At 39.4% G+C, this 22,183-nt stretch overlaps 1 protein-coding gene across 7 annotated transcripts in view; it reads right to left on the bottom strand.

Annotated features, from left to right (window-relative positions):
* Positions 1 to 22,183, bottom strand: part of SPECC1L (sperm antigen with calponin homology and coiled-coil domains 1 like) — a 132,783-nt gene that overhangs the window by 73,669 nt on the left and 36,931 nt on the right. For all 7 annotated transcript variants that reach the window (XM_025474699.3, XM_049101919.1, XM_025474692.3 and 4 more), the window contains 3 exons: positions 13,112 to 13,265; positions 6,793 to 8,423; positions 4,736 to 4,943 (listed from right to left, as the gene is read on the bottom strand). In XM_025474699.3, coding sequence (XP_025330484.3) covers positions 4,736 to 4,943; positions 6,793 to 8,423; positions 13,112 to 13,265 — 1,993 coding nt within the window. The remainder of the gene's footprint in view (positions 1 to 4,735; positions 4,944 to 6,792; positions 8,424 to 13,111; positions 13,266 to 22,183) is intronic.

The following is a 22,183-nucleotide window of genomic DNA, read 5'->3' as shown; positions in this document are numbered from 1 at the left end:
CTCTCCTCAATGCAACGACTGGCTAAAGGCTTTGCTGATGACACATGCCTACAGGGTATCTTCTTCCAGAGGTACAGGGACATTCAATGGATGGCTTCAATCGAGGCAACAGCGGGGCAGCCCCAATGGCCCAGCGGTTTAGCACCGCCTTCAGCCCAGGGCGTGATCCTGGAGACCCCGGATTGAGTCCCACAAGAGGCTCCCTGCATGGAGCCTGCTTCTCCCTCTGCCTGTGTCTTTGCCTCTCTCTGTGTGTGTGTCTCTCATGAATAAATGGATAAAATCTTTAAAAAACAAACAAACAAAAAAGGCAACGGGTAGGGGTGGGTGTATGTGTGTGTGTGCACCTGTTTCACTGCTGGGCCAAACTGTCTTTCCCTATGTGTGGTCTTCGTTTCAAGACAACATGGCAGCCTGTCGTTACCTCAGGCATGGCTTTACTTCTCTTTCTGATACCAAAGTCATGGCAGGAGCCCCTGGCACCATATTCCCCAACTTATTTAGAAAAAGAATTCAAGCCTCGGGGCAAACACCAGAGCCAGCACTCTACAGAGGAGAGGGTGGTACAACTTCTGGCAATCCTTTATACCACAGCCTGAAACTGCTCCTGGTCCCAGGCCCTATGATTCCTGAGAAGGTCTTAGTACCCCAATCCCCAAAGTCTAACTGGGAACATCATTACTTATAGCTTCAGTATTCTCCTGCACAGATTTTTCTGCTGTTTGAGTTCTCGATATTCCCAATTCCATCTGCTATATATCTTCCAGAAGTTACTCAAAATTGTGGATCTACTGATGAAACCCCTCACCTACTTTCTATCTTTGATTTAGGCTCATTGTAATTTTTATATTACATGGCAGGACCAAGTCACTAAGACTTTGGGAGGGAAAGGAAGTATATGTGTGGCCTCAGGCCATTGTCTTGAACCAAAAGTCTCAACAGTATTGCTGAATGAATTTTACAACAGATCTTTCTAGTTTGGAATGTTAAATCCAAATACTATGAAAAAGTATGGCAGGCCAGGTCTAAGCAATATGGCACTGACATTATCTGGATACATATCAGGTTCTTTTTTAACAGTTTTTATTTCTCTGCTGATATCTGCTATTTATTCATTCATTGCAAGTGGATTTTCCTCAATGTCCTGGGTACAGTTACAACAGCTGCCTTAAAATCCTGTCCACAGGGCACCTGAGTGGCTCAGTCAGTTAAGCAACCCACTCTTGATTTCGACTCAGGTCACGATCTTGCAGTTGTGAGACTGATCCCCCACACTGGGCTCCCTGCTCAGCAGAAAGTCTGTTTCAAATTCCTTTCCTCTGCCCCTCACTCCACTTGGACACTTGTTCACTCTTTCTCTCTCAGATATATTTAAAAAATATATATTTAAAAAATAATTTAAAAGAATAATAAAAAAATAATAATAAAAAATAATAAAAATAAAAATAAAAATAAATAAAAGCCTGTCCACTAATTCCAAAGTCAAGGTCATATTGGTGTGAGAAATGACTACTGGGGGATCCCTGGGTGGCACAGCGGTTTAGTGCCTGCCTTTGGCCCAGGGCGCGATCCTGGAGACCCGGAATCGAATCCCACGTCAGGCTTCCAGTACATGGAGCCTGCCTCTCCCTCCGTCTATGTCTCTGCCTCTTTCTCTCTCTCTCTCTCTCTCTGTGTGTGACTATCATAAATAAAATAAAAAAATAAAATAAAATAAAATAAAATAAAATAAAATAAAATAAAATAAAATAAAATACTACTAATGCATAGTTTCTTTTTAGGGTGATGAAAAAATTCTAAAATTAACTATGGTAATGTATGCTAAAATATTCTACAGGAGAAAAATCTCCATTTTCCAGAGCACCTGGCTGGCTCACTCAGTGGGGTGTGCAACTCTAGATCTTGGGGTTGAATTCAAGCCCCATGTTGATTGTAGAGATTACTTAAAAATAAAATCTTTTTTTAGGATTTATTTATCTGAGAGAAAGAGAGAGACAGCACAAGTGGGAGGAGCAAAAGGAGAGGGAGAGAGAATCTCAAGTGGACTTGGTGCTGAACACAGAGCCTGAGATGAGGCTCCATCCCAGGACCCTGAGGTCATGACCTGAGCTGAATCCAAGAGTCGGACACTTAACCGATTATGCCACTCAGATGCTCCCTTAAAAATAAAATCTTAAAAAAAGAAAGTCTCAATTTCTCAAGTAACAGCGTTCCCCGTTATCAAGTCCCTTATACCAAGTGCTGACTTAGCATCCATCAATCCCCAAGTGCTAGAATTCACTAAGAAATAAATTAACTCTTATCAGACTATAGAGATAGAATAACGAGTTTCAATTAATACATAAATCTTGTTTGGATCCTGGTTCCTATAGAAAACTAGAAGAGACATTTTGGGGACAGCTGAGAAAATGTGAATATGAGCTATCAGAATTATGGAATTATGCCAAATATTACTAGATATGATTAGGAGAAGAATATTTAGGGGTTGCATACTACATGTCATGAGGTCTATAATTTGCTGTTAGCTGGTTGTTAACACACACACACACACACGGAAGGCAAATATTGCAAAACATTAATAACTATCAATTCTAGGCAATGGGTGCTAACTGTACCATGCTGCCAAGATTTCTGGATATTTGAACTTTTCATTTCAAAATAATTGGGGGGGGGCTACATGGCTAAGAAGAAATTTCATTCAGGATTTTCAGCCACTTCATAATTAAAATCCACATACAGTTAACAGAATTTTTATTTTCACAATGATTTTTCATCCCAGGAATCCTGATCAGCTAACATTTTTCTACCTATTGCCCCAATAACCACATGATGTCACTCTTTCCGTGTTCAAATCAAAAGTCTTGCAAGGGAAAAAGCTGTTATCAGTACTTAACGGAAAATGCACTCAACTTCCAAGTTAATCTGAAAAAATTTAGAACTTTTTACATTTAGGAAATAGAGTTAGATAACTCCTCTCAGTTCAGAAACAATGAAATACAGACTAGACATAAATGTTAAACTGGAAGTTTTTAAAAATTTCAGATAAGAAAGTTTTATCTGTAGGACTATCACTGTCTCCAAGAAAACAGTCTACGGTCAGCTACTTCAGTATCCAAATGTCTCAGAATGTTCCAAATAACCCTGGGGTCAAACCACAAAAGCCGGGCCAACTAGCCAGAGCTCAGAACTGCCTCAAGACATGTTTAGGAGGACTCCTGCAGATGACCCACTCTCTCCTGGAACTAGTTCAAACCTCCCCACCTCTGCAGCAATAGCACATGAGATCTGGCACAATGCTGTGTTTGCTGTCAAGGAAAAATACACTGTCAGAGCCCAATGGAGCAGTATCATGAACCACAAGATTTAAAAGCTTTAACCAATGTATCCAAAATAATCATTTCCATTCTTTTTGTCCCCACCTAGGTATCATTAAAGTGTATTACAACTTAAAATCTGCTAACATTTGAGGAATCTAAGATGCATTATTTGGAAATAATTCCAAATTTACGAAAAGTTGCAAAAACTGGTACAAAAAGCACCCATATACCATTTTCCTCAGATTTGCCTATGTTAACAGTTTACCCACCTGTTTTCATTATTTGCTATCTTGTATCCCTATTTATCAGTCTCTATCTATCTCTGATGTTTTTCTTGAACCCTTTAAGGATATACATCATGGTCCTTTACCCCTAGATATATTTTGTGTGTGGTTCCTAAGTATAGGAACAGAAATACAGCATAGATATCAACTTCATAAATTTATACATGTTTATCTAGCATCCACTTTTGAACAGTTTTGTCATACCATCCTTTATGGCATTCTCCCTACAGCACTAGACCCAGGCTAGGCACAGGTATTGCATTTAATTGTCATGTCTCCCTAGGCCCTTTTAATCCGGAATTTTCCATAGCTTTTATGACATCTTGTGTTTTTAGTAAAACATTCTTATTTTTTGTCTATTTCATGTTTCTTTATGATTAGCTGAAGTTATGCCTCAGCCAGAATATGGCCCAGCTGATACTGAGTCCAATTCTGTGTGCCTCTGTCACTTACACAATCACTCAGTCCAGTGTTGCCCAATTTTTCCACTGTATAATTTCTGGTTGTTTCTTTTTCCTCACTTGCAACATAATAAATAGTCTGTGGAAAGACATTTTAAGATCACCCGAATTTCTGCTCCTCATCAAACTGTCAACACAGAAATGCTCTGTACTATTCTGGCAACTTTTTTATAAGTCTGAAATAATGATAAAATAGTTTGAAAAAACTTAAAGCAACTTAAAATCAGAGTTTCAATTCTATCAGATCATAAAATCTCCTTGGTAGGGAGGAAAATCAGATAATAAATAAAAACCTATGCCTTACACATAAGATTATGAAGAACGGGTTTCTTTTGTCTTCGTGTGTTTGCAATCACTAGAAGTAAACAATAAATGGCTTTTCCTAAGACCTAGAAAAATATATTAACAATCAGCTTTTCCGTTAAATAACTTTCCATAAACACGCACAGTTTTAAAGCAATGGTTCCACTTAACAGTTTCTCCTTAGGAACAAGACTATCACCTAATGTATGAAATATGCTTTGCCACATGCATATTTCTGCGGGCCACCGTGTGTGCACCAGAGTGCACAGAGTGACCAATTTTCATTCTGTTTACTGAATGAGAACTATCCCCACTCGTTATCATGGGAAGGACAAAACAAAAAGGAATGAAAAGTTCCCCTATCACTTACTCTCTAAATCAGAAATAATAAGGTTGTCGTGGAGTTTTACAGCTCGGTGTTGTTCTACTTCATCTTCAAGTTCAAAGATGGTTTCTTTCATGTCGCTCCTTTCTGTCTCTTTTTCTTCTAGCTCTGATCTTAGTTTCTCTAATGTCATATTCAATTCTTCTATTTGTTTCTTAGCTTCTTCTTGGAAGGCTCGGTATTCATCTTCAACCTATATAGAATTGATAGCATGGATTAGAAAAGTTAAGAGCTTCTTTAAGATAAATTCTAGAATGGAAGTATACACTGTTCCAAAGAAAGCCAAACATGAATTCCTAGGTATGAACTAAAACCACCTGTATAACTGTTTAAAAGTATGAAAAAGTACAATAATATAAGATTTTATGCAATATGTGTAAGCATATTTGTTGCTACATCACTGACAAATTATATTAACATAACACTATACTTAACTAGATTATTTATGAGGAAATTTTGGAAATTTTCTCTTCTCCAAAGTTTGGACCAAAGGCAAGCATTTGGTTAGTAATTAACATCCATTCCCAACAACAATAAAAAGATGTCTGATGTGTGACAGCTTCATTACCAAAATAAAAATGGAAAAAAATTCTCAAATTCTCAAATACTGTCATTGCAAAAGTATCAGCTCAAAGTGCCCTCCAACATACATGCTCCAACAAATAATATATCCCCTAAACTGTATCACTAAACGTCATCACTAAAAAATTAAGATCTAAATTATTTAAATTTTGTCCAAAGATATATTAATGTGTCTTACTTTAAAAATCACTGCACTAAAATAGGAAATAAAATGTAAGATAGAATAATTGGATAACTCATGTAAACAAACACTACACCGGCAATCACACGTGGCACAGACCCTTGGCCGGTGTGCCAGCAACCCCGGGCTCTAGGTTCTGCATAAGTCCTCATTATCATGCTAGGGGTAAAACAAGGGGGCTGGACCCATGACCTCTAAGGTCCTCACCACCAATAAGACCTAGTCCTCTAAGGAATAGGAGCGGGCAGCCCGGGTGGCTCAGCGGTTTAGCGCTGCCTTCAGCCCAAGGCGTGATCCTGGAGACCCAGGATCAAGACCCAGGATCGAGGCCCACGATGGGATCCCTGCATGGAGCCTGCTTCTCCCTCTGCCTGCCTGCCTCTCTCTCTCTCTCTCTGTCTCTCATGAATAAATAAATAATTTTTTAAAAAAAGGAACAGGAGCCTCTGTACTCCAAAAATATTTTAAACTCACAACAGAATTCTATTTGAAAAACTATAACCACAGGAAAAGACAGGGTAGACATTGCTGATCCCAAAGACTAAACTGCTAGCTCTATCTTTTCTCTGTCAAAATACATTCGAGATAAGGAGGTAAAATTGCACAACACGATCCCCTGGGCACACCCAGACTAGGAAAAATTCTGTTGTCATTTTAGTCCCTTTATCTCAGAGGTAGGAAAACAGTAGTAAAACACAAGTGAGTGAAAGTGAACTATTTTAAAAATACTTTAGACTGGGGGTGCCTTGGTGGCTCAGTTTGTTAAACATCTGCCTTCAGCTCAGGTCATGATCCCAGAGTCCCAGGATCAAGCCCTGCATCAGGCTCCCTGCTCAGCAGTGAGTCTGCTTCTGACCTCTAGACCTCTGCCCCTCACCTCACTAGTGCTCTCTCTCAAATAAATAAAATCTAAAAAAAAAAAAAATACTTTCGATTGTATCCCAATAAAAGAAAAACCATTCTCGAGCTTTAAAACAAAATCAGCAGGATGCCTAGGTGGCTCAGCGGCTAAGCGTCTGCCTTTGGTTCAGGGCATGATCCTGGAGTCCTGGGATCGAGTCCCACATCAGGTTCCCTGCGTGGAGCCTGCTTCTCCCTCTGCCTGTGCCTCTGCCTCCCTCTCTCTCATGAATAAATAAAACCTTCAAAAAAATAAAATAAAATCTGCCTTAAAAAAGTGAATGACATATCACCCAAGCAATACTAGTTTTCAGTAAGCGTGGTGTGTACTGAAGCTGCATAATGCTGATCCAGAACATTTTATCTACTTAAACAATACCTTTGCAATGGTATCCTGCAATCGATTGGCATCATTTCGTGTGTGAGCTAGATCTTCCTGCAGGCTACTAGCCAGAGTCTCTGCTTTTTCTTTGTCCAGCCTAACACTCTCCAGAAGATCCTGAATATCAGATTTGTCTCCAGAGTTATGGATGGAATACAGCTCTGCCACTTTCTGCTTTTCATTCTCCAGCTGGGCCTTTAGGCGATTCATCTCTATCTGATCACTGGCCACTGTGGCTTTATACTCTTCTAATGTGGCTGCCAAGGCTGCTTTACCCTTCTGCTCAGACTCAATAATACGCTCCATATGGTGATTGCGTTCTTTGAGTGCCCCTATCATTTCTTGAGCCTCCTTGTTGTCTTGTTCTGCCATCTTCAAAGTATTGCTTAAATGTTGTTGGACACCAAGAAGCTGCTCTCGTTCAAAACGGGCGTTCTCTGCTAGATCCATATAACGTTGCTCTAATTCCATATAGCGTCCGCTTTTCACATCCTCATCTATGACATAAGAAATGTGATGCTCATCGAGAAGAGAGCGGAAATACTCAATTTGTCGGCTAAAGTGTTCCAACTTATCACTCTGTTGACATAAAGACTCCATAAGAATAACCTTCTCTTCTCCAAGCCTTTCATTTTCACTATTCAGTTCCTGGGTTATCTGCTGTAAATCAGCTAGCTCTTGCAGAGTTGCCTGAAGTTCCTCACTCGTGCTGTGTTGGTTCTCTTCCATCTGGTGTATCCGTTCTGTCAAGCAAGCTACAGACACTTCGCTCACATTGCCACTGCTCCCCTTCCGGGAGCGCTCTATGCTCGGAATGCCTTCGGACTCTGAGGACGATGGTGCGTCCAGGGCATCATCGCTCGATGTGAGGGGCTGGTACACCTCACTGCACTCGCTGTCTAGGTTGTCCATAGAGTTACTGTGCTGGTGGTCCATGAGGGTATTTTCATCCTGACTCAAGAGATCCTCCACTGAGCCAGGGGCAGAGCCTTCCACCGAAGAGGTCAGGGTCCCTCCTCCATCACTCTGGTTGCCAGGGGTGATTTCTGGGCTCAGGGACTGATAACCAAAGAGTTTTTCAGAATTGTCTAACCTCTGCTCTAGGGAAAAGCCCAGCGCATTCAACCTGTCCTTTAACATTCTGTTTTCGTTTTTCAGCTGGTTGAGTTCTTCCCGGATGGCAGTATTCTGTTCCTGCAACTGCAGTAAAGTGGACTCGACGTCAGTTGGCTGGTGAGCAATGATGGCTTCCTTCTCAGATTTTTCATCACCCTCAGAATGATCCTCATTAATGCCCAGCTGAGCACGCATGTCTCGGAGTTCATTTCTCAAATGTAAGATTTCCACGTCTTTGGTTTTTGCCAGTGTGAGAAGATCTTTCACTTTGGCTTCCAAAGCAGCTTTGTCACTGATCTGGTTGTCCGACTTGGACTTGCTCATACGAACGTCACATTCTGTAGTAGTGCGACTGCGGGAACGCTTGGCCAATGCCACATCATTAGCTCCCTGACCCGCCGAAGGTAGTTTTTTGCTCTGGTTTAGTCGGGTTCGCTCACGTAATCTTTCTCTAGTAGAACTGGATTCTTTATTACCTATGGAAGTACTCCGCTTGGTTGAAGAACTTGTGCCTTAATGTTTAAAACAAAGAATGTAAGGCAAAAACATTAGCAAGGAGGCATACAGGTTATATCAGAGAAAATCTAGAGACCCTCACGTGGATTCTGACCCACATTAATCTTGTCTTATATTCTGGTTACTGTAAAATTCTATTTCCTCAAGACCAGATCATTCATCTTTTAATTATCAATGAAAAAGAAGTTATACACTGAAATGGACACTTCAAAAGGTGAATTTTACAAAATGTGAATAGTATCTCAATAAATTAAAATTATAATTAAAAAGTTACACATTAACTCAAATCCTAAACCATGGTTTTAAACAGGTAGCCAGGGACCTAACATTCCAGGGCAAGCTAGACAGATGAAGCGGACGCTAGGATTAACTAGTCAGGTAGCAAATTAACTGTAAATCAGATGGTAAAGAAAGATCAGAGATGAGCAATAAGGGAAAGGCAGCCTCTGGACAAACCAAAAATCTAAGCTACCTACAATAAACACAAAAGTATGATCAAAATTTTTTAAAAAGTGTGATAAAAATAAGTGCAAAAAGTTCTTCACATCGTAGAATGCCACATAATAGTACCAATAACATTAGTTATAATATAGCTACTTAGCATTTATTTTACAAACACAGATGAACACCTCATATTCATTAATTTATAGAAGTCTCATTGTTAACATAATGAAGAAACTCACACAGAGATGTTAAATAATTTGCCAACATCTCACACGTAATAAGTGATTGGGCTAAGATTCAAAAACAGGCAAGGAATCTGGCTCCAGAATCTGCAACTTAAGTAAGTAGTATTTTATGCTGCCTCCCAAAATGTTAGAAAACAATAACTATTTATGTTAACTAATGATGGCATATTATCAAATATGCTACAGGAACCACTATTACCTGACTACTAAAATTCTAAACCTGTGAAAATTGACATAGTCACATGTTTAATACACAAAGAACAAGAATATGCTTACCTATAAACATTTAAGAAATAATTTGCTGCTTTTTATTTTGAAAAATAAAATCTAGACCTATTCAGTAAGAATTCTGTAAGAATCTGCTAGTTTTTTATGTGGCAGGCACCAGGCTACAGAAGTATGAGGAAGCAAAAGATTGATATGGTATAGGAAATAGCCACTAATTCTGGCAAGGATCAGGTGTAAAGCAGGGGAGGGCATTCTGGCCAGCCACAGGACAGGACGAGGAAGCAGAAGTGAACAAGACACATAGTAAGGAAAAGTAAGGTCACACAATTAATGCAAGCAGCAGGGGAAGTTTTTATGGGGCCCTGAACGCCAAGGGAACTTTTAGTGAGTTCCACAGTAAATGTTCAATAAATGTTCTGGAGCAGGGAAGACATATAGGGAATGGCATTTTTATGAAAATGAACCCAGAGGCTGCTAAGTGAAACCTCTGAGAAAGAAGAGAGGCCAAGGAGGAGGGGGGTGAGGCAGAGCAGTTAGAGTAAAGGAGGGCCTACATTTGGGGAGTGAGATGGGGATCTCTGCAAGAATAGAGAAGGAATGATACATCTGTAACAGATTTACGCAGTAGAAAGAAGATGAGAAACAATTGCAAATGGAGACCAAAAAAGGAAAAGGGTGGTATAACCAGAAGTATTCATTCTCTACCCCATTTCTGTAAACAGTACCAAACATCCTTCTTTTCCAAACCAAAACCCATCCTAAGAAGGAAAAGATCTGGGCAAGCCTGAGAGAAAAAAGGAAAAAGCAGTCAGTAATGAGGAGAGGGACTGATAACACCCCAAAAGGAAAGGAGAGGTAAAGAACAAGAAAGTAAGAGACAGAACATAACAAAGACAAGCTTCCCATCTGGGATTAGTGTGCCCAGTGGGCAGATGAAGAATGTGAGTTACAGACACATGAACAGGTCTTAGAGAAGTCACGAGGAGTACATAAACGTACAGCAGATCCACTGAAGAGTTAAGGATGTTTTCAGGAGATGAATTGTGTCCTCCAAATTCATGTGTTGAAGCCATAACCCCCAGTACTTCAGAATGTGACTGTATTTGGGAGTAGAGTGATAACTTAAAGTGGTACCTATATTAACATGGGGTTTGTTACAGTGAGCCCTAATCCAATCTGACTGGTATCTTTATAAGGAGAGGAGACCAGGACACAGACACAGAGAGAGGGATGACCAGACAATGAAGAGACAACCAACAAGCCAAGGAGGCCTCAGAAGAAATCAAACCGGCGGACACCTTGATCTCAAACTCCCAGCCAGTTTTGGTGAGAACTACGTGTCTGTTATTATTTTTTTTTTTTTAAGATTTTATTTATTTATCCATGAGAGACACAGCAAGAGACAGAGACATAGGCAGAGGGAGAAGCAGGCTCTCTGCAGGAAGCCCGATGCGGGACTCAACCCCAGGACCCCAGGATCACGCCCTGGGCCAAAGGCAGACGCTCAACCGCTGAACCAACCAGGCATCCCTACGTGTCTGTTATTTAAGCCATGCAGTCTGTATTTTGTTAGGGGACCCCAGCAAACTTAATACAGAGGTACAAAGCTGCCTCCGGTAGGACAATACATACAGGGAGGAGATAAGTGAATTCAGACTGTGAGGGGAGGTAGCATTTGTCAGTGGGGAACCTGGGTCCAAATGTGAGGTATCTCTCCCAGTAGATTCTAAAAGCTGGAAATAGGAAAAGATACAGATGGTATTAGAGTACTTATCTTCCTTCTTACCACAAAAGCTGCAGTGTTAAGTGTGGCGATGACCTCAGGCTTGAAAGTAAAAGACTCAAGGGACAGTCCTTACTCCATCAGCTCTACAGCCTGGTACAAACTATTACGGTACCCAATAAATATTTTCTGAACAAATGAATGCAAGGCCTTAGGCAAGATACTTAAGTATCTTTAAGTGCTTGAAGCATAGCTCTCACATCTCTAAAATGAAGATAGCAGCCTCTACCTCAAAGGGCTATAGTGAGGATAAAATGGAACGGTGCCTGGTGTTAACAGTGCCTTCCATGTTTCCTCCTTGTGATCATACCATATGACTAATATAATTAACCTCGGAACATGATCTGAGATAGAAGGATGAGTCCACAGAAGGTCAAAACAGGAGAGAGGACAGTAGGTACACCTGGGTTAGGAAAAAGTCTAATACACACACAAGGAGCTAACAGCCTAAATAATGATGATAAAGAAGGTCTGCTACATTTTTGACAATGTGCTTCCATCAGCTGCATTACAAATATGTGATCTTTGGATGCCTGGCTGTCTCAGCCAGTGGAGTAGAGTATGTGACTCTTGATATTGGGGCTGTAAGTTCAAACCTCATGTTGGGTGTAGAGATTACCTCAAAATAAAATCATTTAAATAAATAAACAGGGGGATCCCTGGGTGGCTCAGTGGTTTAGTGCCTGCCTTCAGCCCAGGGCTTAATTCTGGAGTCCCGGGATCGAGTCACGCATCGAGGTCCCTGTGTGGGGCCTGCTTCTCCCTCTGCCTGTGTCTCTGCCTCTCGCTCTCTCTGTGTTTCTCATGAATAAATAAATAAAATCTTTTAAAAAATAAACAAACAAACAAACAAACATGTGGATCTTGTGTTTCCTGGAACTTCTGAAGTTTTTTTCTGTAAGTATAAGAAGTAAAATATAGGGACGCCTGGGTGGCTCAGCGGTTGAGCGTCTGCCTTTGGCTCAGGTCATCATCCTGGAGTCCCAGGATCGAGTCCCACATTGGGCTTCCTGCATGGAGCATGCTTCTCCCTCTGCCTATGTCTCTGCCTTTCTCTCTGTGTCTCTCATGAATAAATAAATAAATAAATAAACAAACAAACAAAACCTTTAAAAAAAAAGAAAAGTAAAATTTGATAGTGTTATTCCTTAGACTACAGGAGGAGTTAACTTATGGACTCCATCAATCTAAAGCCAAACTGCTGCTAATGAATGAAGAACAAACGGTAGAACAGGAATGAATGGATCCAGGCACTGATCGTCAAAGGCTGCTAACATTGAGGCAAGACAGACAGCAAAATGAGGTGCTACTGGTGGATAGACAACTACTATGTATGAAGGAGTTTTGGGGGAGAAAAAGGAACCTGAATCTGTCCCATCAAGGCTCTAGATCCAACGACATTAACAGTAAATGAACAAAGGAACATGATCAAGGACACCAAGGGGATATAACACCAAAATCCAAGTCACAGGAAAATGTAAGTCAAATAACTAGTTTCTATAAAATTTAAATTGTAAGAAAAAGAATTGGTTTAAGGAAGAGTAACAATTATTATATATGGACCTTAAGTGAATTCTGATCCACAGTTAATTATACATAAGAAAGGTTTATGAAAAAGTTGGAAATTTGAATAAGTATTTCTTTATATTTATGATTTGAGGAATGATTAATAATTATTTTAAGGGCTGATAATGGCATCATGATTATATTTTTAGGGGAATCCTTATCTTTCAAAAATAATTATATATTTGTGGATAAAATTATAGGACACCTAGAATTTGCTTCAAAATAATGAGGGAAGTGGGTATCAAGAAATTAAGACTGGCCATTAGTTGATAAGGGTGATGAGTACATGGGGTTGAAATACAAATACTTTTGTCCATGCCCAATATTTTCTTTAATCAACAGAACCCCTTAAATACCACTGTACTCTGCCATTCAAACAAAAAAGCAGTTTAACTCTTACTCTGAATGTTGCCCATACCTGTGCTGATCTTGGACTTGTTCTCCACAGTGGTCATGGCAGGGGCCGAGGCTGAAGATCCTGTGGAAGGGCAGGTGCTTTTCTTTCCTTTAACACCATTAGTCACTGTCACCCCTCCAGCCATTCCAGCTAAGAGGTCATCACTGCTCTTGGTCTAGAGGCAACAGAAAATAAATTGACTAGATGATGAAGCAAAAGTAAATAATATTTTAAGACTAAACAAAGCTCTTGGTTTTTACATCGAATTCAAGATCAAGAGCTCTATAAAGATTTTCTGACAGTTACCAAGCAGTACTTCATACTGCACTTCAGAAAAAGAACCTCTTTACTGGTTTATAAATAATCACACATATGAAATATGAAAATCATATATGTAATCGAAGATTTTATGGAAGCCTACTGGGCACCCACACGTGCCAGTCAGTGAGAGATAGGAAACAGTGAAGACATCCTCTTTGTTACTCTTTCATCTAGGACAGGACTTTTAAATCATATGAGCATTACCACACAGGCTCTGAGGAAAAGTTCTATAATGCCACAGAAAATGCCATCCTGTAATTTCTAGAGAGAAATACCCCTGGGAATCAGAAATAATTTTTACTGCTTTAAAGTAAAGCACTGGGCAGCCTGGGTGGCTCAGCGGTTTAGCGCCACCTTCGGCCCAGGGTGTGATCCTGGAGACCTGGGATCGGGCCTGCTTCTCCCTCTGCCTGTGTCTCTGCCTCTCTCTCTGTTTTTCTCATGAATAAATAAATAAAATCTTTAAAAATAAAATAATAATAAAGTAAAGCACTGATGGAGCCATTATTTTGAAATTTACTCTTTTCACCTGACCTAATTTTTTTAGCAGTCTAATTTAGGCCAAAATTGAAAGATTTTTTTTTTTTTTTTAAAGCTTAGGTAATATATAAATAAAAACTAGGGAATTTAAGGTTAGAGTGAGGGTTAGTCAGCCTAAATGATCATATTGCTTGAGAAAGAGCCTTTGTAATACTTATTTATATTTTACAGACTGAAGAAAATACGAGCTTTTTAAAAAGAATATAAGCATCAACTATACTTCAATTAAAACAAAAACAAAACAAATACTGTGTGATGGGGTGATAATGTGATGGGGTATAAAATTATTAAAGAAAAATGGTGAAAAAATCTTTTTACTTCTAGGAATGAAAGAACATAGAGGAGTTAAAAAACTGAAAAAAAGAAAAACTACTTTTAAAAAAATTAATTAAATTTGAGAGAGAGAGCATAAGCAGGAGGTACAGAGGGAGAGAGAGAGAGAATCTCAAGCAGACTCTGCACTGAGCACATAGCCCAATGAGAGGGTCAGTCCCCAAACCCAGAGATCATAATCTGAGCTGAAATCTAGACTCAGATGCTCAACCAACGACTGAGCCATCCAGAGACCCCAAGAAAAACTACTTTTTAATAAAAAAGAACCAAAAAGTTTTGTCCTTTTAAGGTGAAAGCATAAGTTAGCCAACTGATTTATTACTGTTATCTATCTGGAGCCACACAATCATAATAAATTCTTGGGCAATCATAATAAATTCATCTCTACAGATTAAAACGGTCCATAAATTACTAATCTCTAAAATTTCTTCCCGTTCTAAATGTCAGTGGAGTAGATTCTGTTCTCATCATTCAATTATAAAAGTTATAATACCATTAGCTACATCAATCTGTCTTACTAAGGGTAGAAAAGGATTAATATTTTAAACAAATTAAACTAATTAAGCTTTGGTAATTTAGGATTGTCACATTATAAAAAATCTAGTTATATGTAACAAGAAAGGAGGATACTACATTGATCATTAAGGACTGTTCACATTAAGACTAGTTTCTGGGGCACCTAGGTGGCTCAGCTGGTTAAGGATCTGCCTTCCACTCAGGTCATGACCCCAGGGTCCTGGAATCAAGACCCTGGTCGGGCTCCTTGCTCAGAGGGGAGCCTGCTTCTCCTTCTAACTCTCTCCCTCTTCCCCTCCTCCTCCTTGCTTGCTCTCATTCCTGGTCTCTCAAATAAATAAATAAAATGTTAAAAAAAAAAAAAAGAATAGTTCCTGTTTATGAAATTGGTCATCAACTATGTAAATTTGTAAATCAAGTTCTACTTCCTTCCTGTCAATTTGTCCCTCATCAATTAATCAGTAAATAAACTCAATATAACCAAATATTTTCAAATCACTTCTTATATTCTGTTAAAATGAGCTTTGAGGTAGTTTATCTTTCTTCATAAATTAAATATGTTTTCTTTCATAATTATTACATCTGAAAACCACCTTACACAGTCATGTGAAAAATGGCTTAATCGTCACATTTCTTTTTACAGTTTGTCTTTGGGTAATGGCAAAGTTAAATATACATTAGAGCACCAAGTCAAAAACTCTGCAATTATCATAATAACTATGGTTAATGGTATACTGGAACATGAATAAACAAGTGGAATAGAAAAAAATCCAAAAAGAAACTGCATATATAGACACCTGATTTATGACCAAAGAAGGAATACAGAAAAAAAAGAGTTTTTCAATAAATGATACTAGATCAATTGCATACTCACAAAAGAAAAAAAAATGAACAAGCCCTATTTCACACCATATCAAAAATAAATCCCAAGGCTTTCTAACTATGATTCAAAATCCTGAATGATGGCAGCCCGGGTGGCTCAGTGGTTTAGCGCCATCTTCGGCCCAGGGTGTGATCCTGGAGACTTGGGATCGAGTCCCACGTCGGGCTCCCTGCATGGAGTCTGCTTCTCCTTCTGCCTGTGTCCTTCCCCCTCTCTTTCTCCCCCTCTGTGTCTGTCATAAATAAATAAATAAAATCTTTAAAAAAAAATCCTGAATGATGAAACAAAGAACTGATAAATTTGACTACATAAAAATTAAAATCTTTAAAAAATTTAAATATCCTGTACATGATCCAAAAAATCATTGTAAGCAAAGTTTTAAAAATTAAACTGGGAGAGTATATTTGCAACATCTCACAAATAAAGGACTAATATCACGATCCCTGGGTGGCTCAGTGGTTTGGCGCCTGCCTTTGGCCCGGGGCACGATCCTGGAGTCCCGGGATCGAGTCCCACGTCGGGCTCCCAGCATGGAGCCTGCTTCTCCCTCTGCCTGTGTCTCTGCCTCTCTCTCTCCTCTCTGTGTATTCCCATGAATAAATAAATAAAATCTTTAAAATAAATAAATAAATAAATAAATAAATAAATAAATAAATAAGGACTAATATCCTTAAATTACAAAAAACTCTTAGAAATCAAGGAGTAAAAAACACAGAAAGTGAGCAAAATAGGAATGCCTGGGTGGTTCAGCGGTTAAGCATCTGCCTTAGGCTTTAGGGTGTGATCCTGGAGTCCCAAGATTGAGTCCTGCATCGGGCTCCTTGCATGGAGCCTGCTTCTCCCTCTCTCTCTCTGTGTCTCTCATTAATAACTAAGTAAAATCTTTAAAAAAAGAAAAGTGAGCAAAATAAACAATCACTATAATCAATGCATACACGATACAAAAAAAAGAACCAGTCTAACTCACAATAGGAGAAATGCAAATTAAACAACACTGAGATACATCTCACCTTTCAGAATGGCAAAAATGAGAAGTTATGACACACATTCCTTTGTGAAGGGTGTAAGGGAAACAAACACTCTCGTAAGTTGCTGGTGAGAACAGAGCTGGTATGGCCTTATGAAAGGCATCCAATAATGTCTAACAGAACTACTTAATGCATTTACTGTATATCCAGAAACTCACCTCTAGGAATTTCACCTGAAGACATACCTTTAATAATACAAAAATACACACACATAAGGTTACTCAATGCAGCATTGCCTTTTTTTTTTTTTTTAAGATTATATTTATTTACTTGAGTAAGAGAGTGAGCACAAGCAAGGGGAGAGGGAGAGGGAGAGAGAGAAGCAGACTCCCTGCTGGGAGTGGGACCGATATAGGGCTCGATCCCAGGACTCTGGGGTCATAACCTGAGTGGAAGGCAGATGCTTAACCAACTGAGCCACTCAGGCACCCCTGAAGCATTGTCTTTAATTGCAAAATATTGGATGGATTCCTCGGTGGCTCAGCGGTTTAGCGCCTGCCTTCAGCCCAGGGTGTGATCCTGGAGTCCCAGGATCGAATCCCCCATTGGGCTCCCTGGTTGGAGCCTGCTTCTCCCTCTGCTTATGTCTCTGCCCCCCTCTCTCTCTGTGTTTCTCTTGAATAAATAAATGAAATCTTAAAAAAAAAATCGCAAAATATTGAAACACCTTGAATGCCCATACACAGAACAGAACTCAAATTATAGTACATCCATACAAAGATACATTAAGCAGAATGAGAAGGCTTGCTATAAATTGGTATAGAGATTTCTAGAATACATTAAGTGATAAAAAGTAAAATGTAGAAACAGATCTAACTATGGCAACTTCTGTGTAACAAAGGGGAAATAACACAATAAATATATATACATGGATCTGATCATTTATGCAAAAAGAAATACAGGAAGTATAAAAACAAAAACCCAACTAGACTGTTCACCTCCTAGGGCTCGGTGGGGACAGAGTAAGAAGGAATGGAGGAGGGGAGTGGAGGGGCACTTCTCTAAACACATCTCCTAAGTCTGACGTGTGTTACTGAACCCTGGTAGTGTTTCACACGCTTGCAGTTAATTAATTAAACAAGGGGGTAGGGGAAACCCTAAAATGGAACACAAGAGGAACAAATGGACCCAACTACATTTCAAATAAAGTAACACAGCCACACAGGATGGAAGATAGATGAAGAATCCAAATATCTTCTGAAAACTGTATTTTGACCATAAATCTTCAAACTCTCAAGCTAAAGACCAAAAATTATATATTCTGAATTCTAGCTGATAGATCTGTTTTTGGCAGTGACATGGTGAGCAATTCTATAACTAGTGCCTACATATTCTAGATTGAGAAAATAAACATAATGAAAGCCAGGTTTCTCACTGTCAGAAGACTGGAATTACAATTAGAGAAAATGAAAAGGCTACTTACTCTAAACTGTATGTCAAATGGACCTGGAAGTAATAGCGTGAACTCACAGGTTTTATTATATATGAAGAGAAACAGACAGAAATTGATACAGATATGCAGGTGTGCACTTGTGTGTGCACCTGCATGTGTGTGCATGTGTCTGTTTCCTCTCTGTCTGCTGAGCAGGCTTAAAAACAACAATATAGGGCAGCCCGGATGGCTCAGCGGTTAGCGTCTGCCTTTGGCCCAGGGTGTGATCCTGGAGACTCGGGATCAAGTCTCATGTCGGGCTCCCTGCATGGAGCCTGCTTCTCCCTCTGCCTGTGTCTCTGCCTCTCTCTCTCTCTCTCTCTCTCTCTCTCTGTGTGTGTCTCTCATGAATAAATAAATAAAATCTTTTTAAAAACAACAAGAAACACAATATACTCAAAAGCAACAAGCACAATTAGGTTCCAAAGGCTTTAAGTGCCATCCTCCACTAAAAGGAACAAAGCCTTCATGAAGAAAAGGCTGACTCTAGGACTACGGCTGGAAAACAAAAACTTCTCACGTCAGAAATTGAGGGGTTGCTCAAAAAAGAATAGGAACATACTGAAAGGACACAGGAGCCGGCCTGAAGGTACTCCCACCAAAGCCCCCTGATTCACTAAATAGGGTCAGTCTGAGCATCAAAATAAATGATGCTAACCATCAACAGCCCACTGAATAAGAATCCATTATTCCACACAAACAAACAAATATATAGGTGGGGCAAAAGTGAAAACTCTTTCTTGTAAGTAAAATGCCAGCTACTACATGTAAAAAGAGAATTATAGAATTTGAAAACTACCACTTGACAAAAACCATACTAATATCTGATCCTAGAAAGAATCAAGAATCGCTAAAACTAGGGTGTGAAAGTCTGATGAGAAAGTGGATATTTACAAAGTCTCCAAGTATTTTGAACAAGATACTTTTGAATTACAAAAGGAAACATGATAACCTGATAGCAGAAAAACCAGACACCACCTTAACCAAATTAAGTTAATATCACCAGGAATGGAACAGATTGACACCATGTGCTTCTGGAAATGCTGGACATGTGGCTTCTGTGGGATTTCTGCCAAAAACCCATAACCCAAACCTAATCACAAGGAAACACTGAGAAACCTAAATCTGGAGAACAGTCTACCAAACAAACTAGCCTACATTCCTAGTAACGTCAAGGTCACAAAAGACAAAGACTGAAGAACTATTCCAAGTTTAAGAAGAAAAGAAGAGAGTGACAACTAAATGTAACTCATTATCCTGGACTGAAAGCTGGACCTGAAAAAAAAAGTTCTTTTTGCTAAAATGGACATGAGCACAATTGGTGAAAAAATTTTTTTAAAAGAGGTTACTTATTGGGATCCCTGGGTGGCGCAGCGGTTTGGCGCCTGCCTTTGGCCCAGGGCGCGATCCTGGAGACCCGGGATCGAATCCCACGTCGGGCTCCCGGTGCATGGAGCCTGCTTCTCCCTCTGCCTATGTCTCTGCCTCTCTCTCTCTGTGTGACTATCATAAATAAATAAAAATTAAAAAAAAAAAATTAATAAAAGAGGTTACTTATTTATTCATGAGGGACAGAGAGAGAGAGAAAGAGAGAGGCAGAGACACAGGCGGAGGGAGAAGCAGGCTCCATGCAGGGAGCCTGATGTGGGACTTGATCCCAGGACTCCAGGATCACGCCCTGAGCTGAAGGCAGCCACTAAACCACTGAGCCACCCAGGGATCCCCAATTGGTGAAATTTAATTAAAGTCTAGAGATGAGATACTAGCATCTTATCAATATTCACTTCCAGATTTGATAATTGTATTATGGTTATAAAGGAGAACATTCTTGTTTTTTAGGAAACGTACAGTGAAATACTCAGCAGTAAAGGAGCATCATCTCTACAACTTACACTCTAACAGTTCAAAAAAAATTTATATACATATATAAATATATGTATGTATGTGTGTATATATGTATGTAGTATGCAAGTATAACGGTAAAATGACTAACCATGATAAAAGGTTAACAGGTAGGAGATCTTAGTAAAGAGCATACTGGAATTCTCTGTCCTAGTTCTTCAACTTTTCAGTTTAAAATTAATTCAAATAAAAAGCTCTTTAAAAATTAATTCTAGGAGCACCTGTGTGGCCCAGTTGGTCAAGCGACTGCCTTTGGCCCGGGTCATGATCTCAGGGTCCTGGGATCAAGCCCTGCAGTGAGTCTGCTTCTCCCTCTCCCTCTGTGCTCTCTCAAGTAAATAAATAAAAATCTTTAAAAAATTGGGCAGCCCAGGTGGCTCAGCGGTTTAGTGCTGCCTTCAGCCCAGCATGTGATCCTGGAGACCCGGGATCAAGTCCCACGTCAGGCTCCCTTATGGAGCCTGCTTCTCCCTCTGCCTGTGTCTCTGCCTCTCTCTCTTTCTCTCTCTCTCTCTGTCTCTCATGAATAAATAAAATCTTTAAAAAAAACAAAAATCTTTAAAAAATTAATTCTAGATAGATTGAGGATCTAAATATAAAATGTAAAATAACAACACTCTTGAGAAAAATATAGGAGACTGTCTTCTTGACCTTGGGATAGGGAAAGATTTTATAAACACACACATACACACCCCTAACCATAAACAAAAGATTAACAAACTGGACTATAGTAACATTAAGAACTTCCATTTATCAAAAGATACCATTAAAGAAGGAGAAAGAGAAGGCACAAAGTGGGAGAACATATGTGCAACACATAAATGACAAAGGGCTCACACCTAGAATAGGCAATGAACTATAAATCAGTACAAAAAAAAAAAAAACACACTACTCCACCTTATACCCATTTTGATGGCTACTATTTAAAAAAAAAAGTATCGGTAAAGATGTGGAAAAATTGTTGGGAAGAGAATTCCTTAGTAGGAAGGGAAAATGGTGAAGTTGCTGTGGAAAACAGTTATGGAGGCTACTCAAAAAATTGTATGACCTAGAAATTCCATTTCTGAGTATATGCCCAAAAAACTAAAAGCAGGGCTTCTAGGAGATATTTATATATACATGTTCACAAGTGTTATTTACAACAGCCAAAAGTCCATGTGGAAACAATCCAGGTGTCCATTGATGGAAGAAGAGATAAGCAAAATGTGGTATTTACAAACAGTGGAATATTATTCAGTCTTTAAAAAGGTGCCTGGCTGGCTCAGTCAGTGGAGTATGAGACTCTTGGTCTCAGGGTTGTGAGTTTCAGCCCCACACTGGGTGTAGAGATTACCTGAAAAAGGTAAAATCTTTAAAAAAAAGAAGAAGAAGAAACAGCAGCAGCAGCAATTCTGATACATGCTACAGTATAGATGTGAACTCTGAGGACATTATGCTAAGTGAAATAAGCCAGTGACAAAAAAGACAAATACTGTGTGATTCCATTCATATGAGGTACTTAAACAGAAACAGAAAATACCACAGTAGTTGCCAGGGGCTGGGGAGGGGGATGGGGAGTTGTTTAATAGGGACAGAGTTTGTTTTGCAAGATGAAAAAGTTCTGGAGATGGATGGTGGTGATGGGTGCTCAAGGTGAATGTACTAATAGTACACTTAAAAGTGATTAAGATGAAAAATGTTATGTGTAATCAATCTACCACCAAAAAAAAGCTGAAAAGATAGATAATACAGTAGCAAAATGAGCAACTGATTTGAATAGACACTTCACAAGGAGGATACATAACTGCCCATAAACCATATAAAGGTAAAACATGAAAAGGCGCTTAATCCCATGGATAATAATGCAAATGCAAATTAAAACAACTTCAGACCTCTCCTTGACCAACCACTTCAGCCCCTCCTTGACATAGATGGAAGCTGCAGAGTATGTTCACTCCCACAGAGCCTACTTCTCCCTCTTCCTATGTCTCTCATGAATAAACAAATAAAATCTTTAGAAACAAAAAAAAAAGAGGGATCCCTGGGTGGCTCAGCGGTTTAGCGCCTGCCTTGGGCCCAGGGCCTGATCCTGGAGATCCGGGATCGAGTCCCGTGTTGGGCTCCCTGCATGGAGCCTGCTTCTCCCTCTGCCTGTGTAT

This window comes from Canis lupus, chromosome 26 (assembly GCF_003254725.2).
Source record: "Canis lupus dingo isolate Sandy chromosome 26, ASM325472v2, whole genome shotgun sequence".
Taxonomy (NCBI): Eukaryota; Metazoa; Chordata; class Mammalia; order Carnivora; family Canidae; genus Canis; species Canis lupus.
The sequence above is the reverse complement of the archived record's forward strand: the minus strand, read 5'-3'. Positions and strand labels throughout refer to the sequence as shown.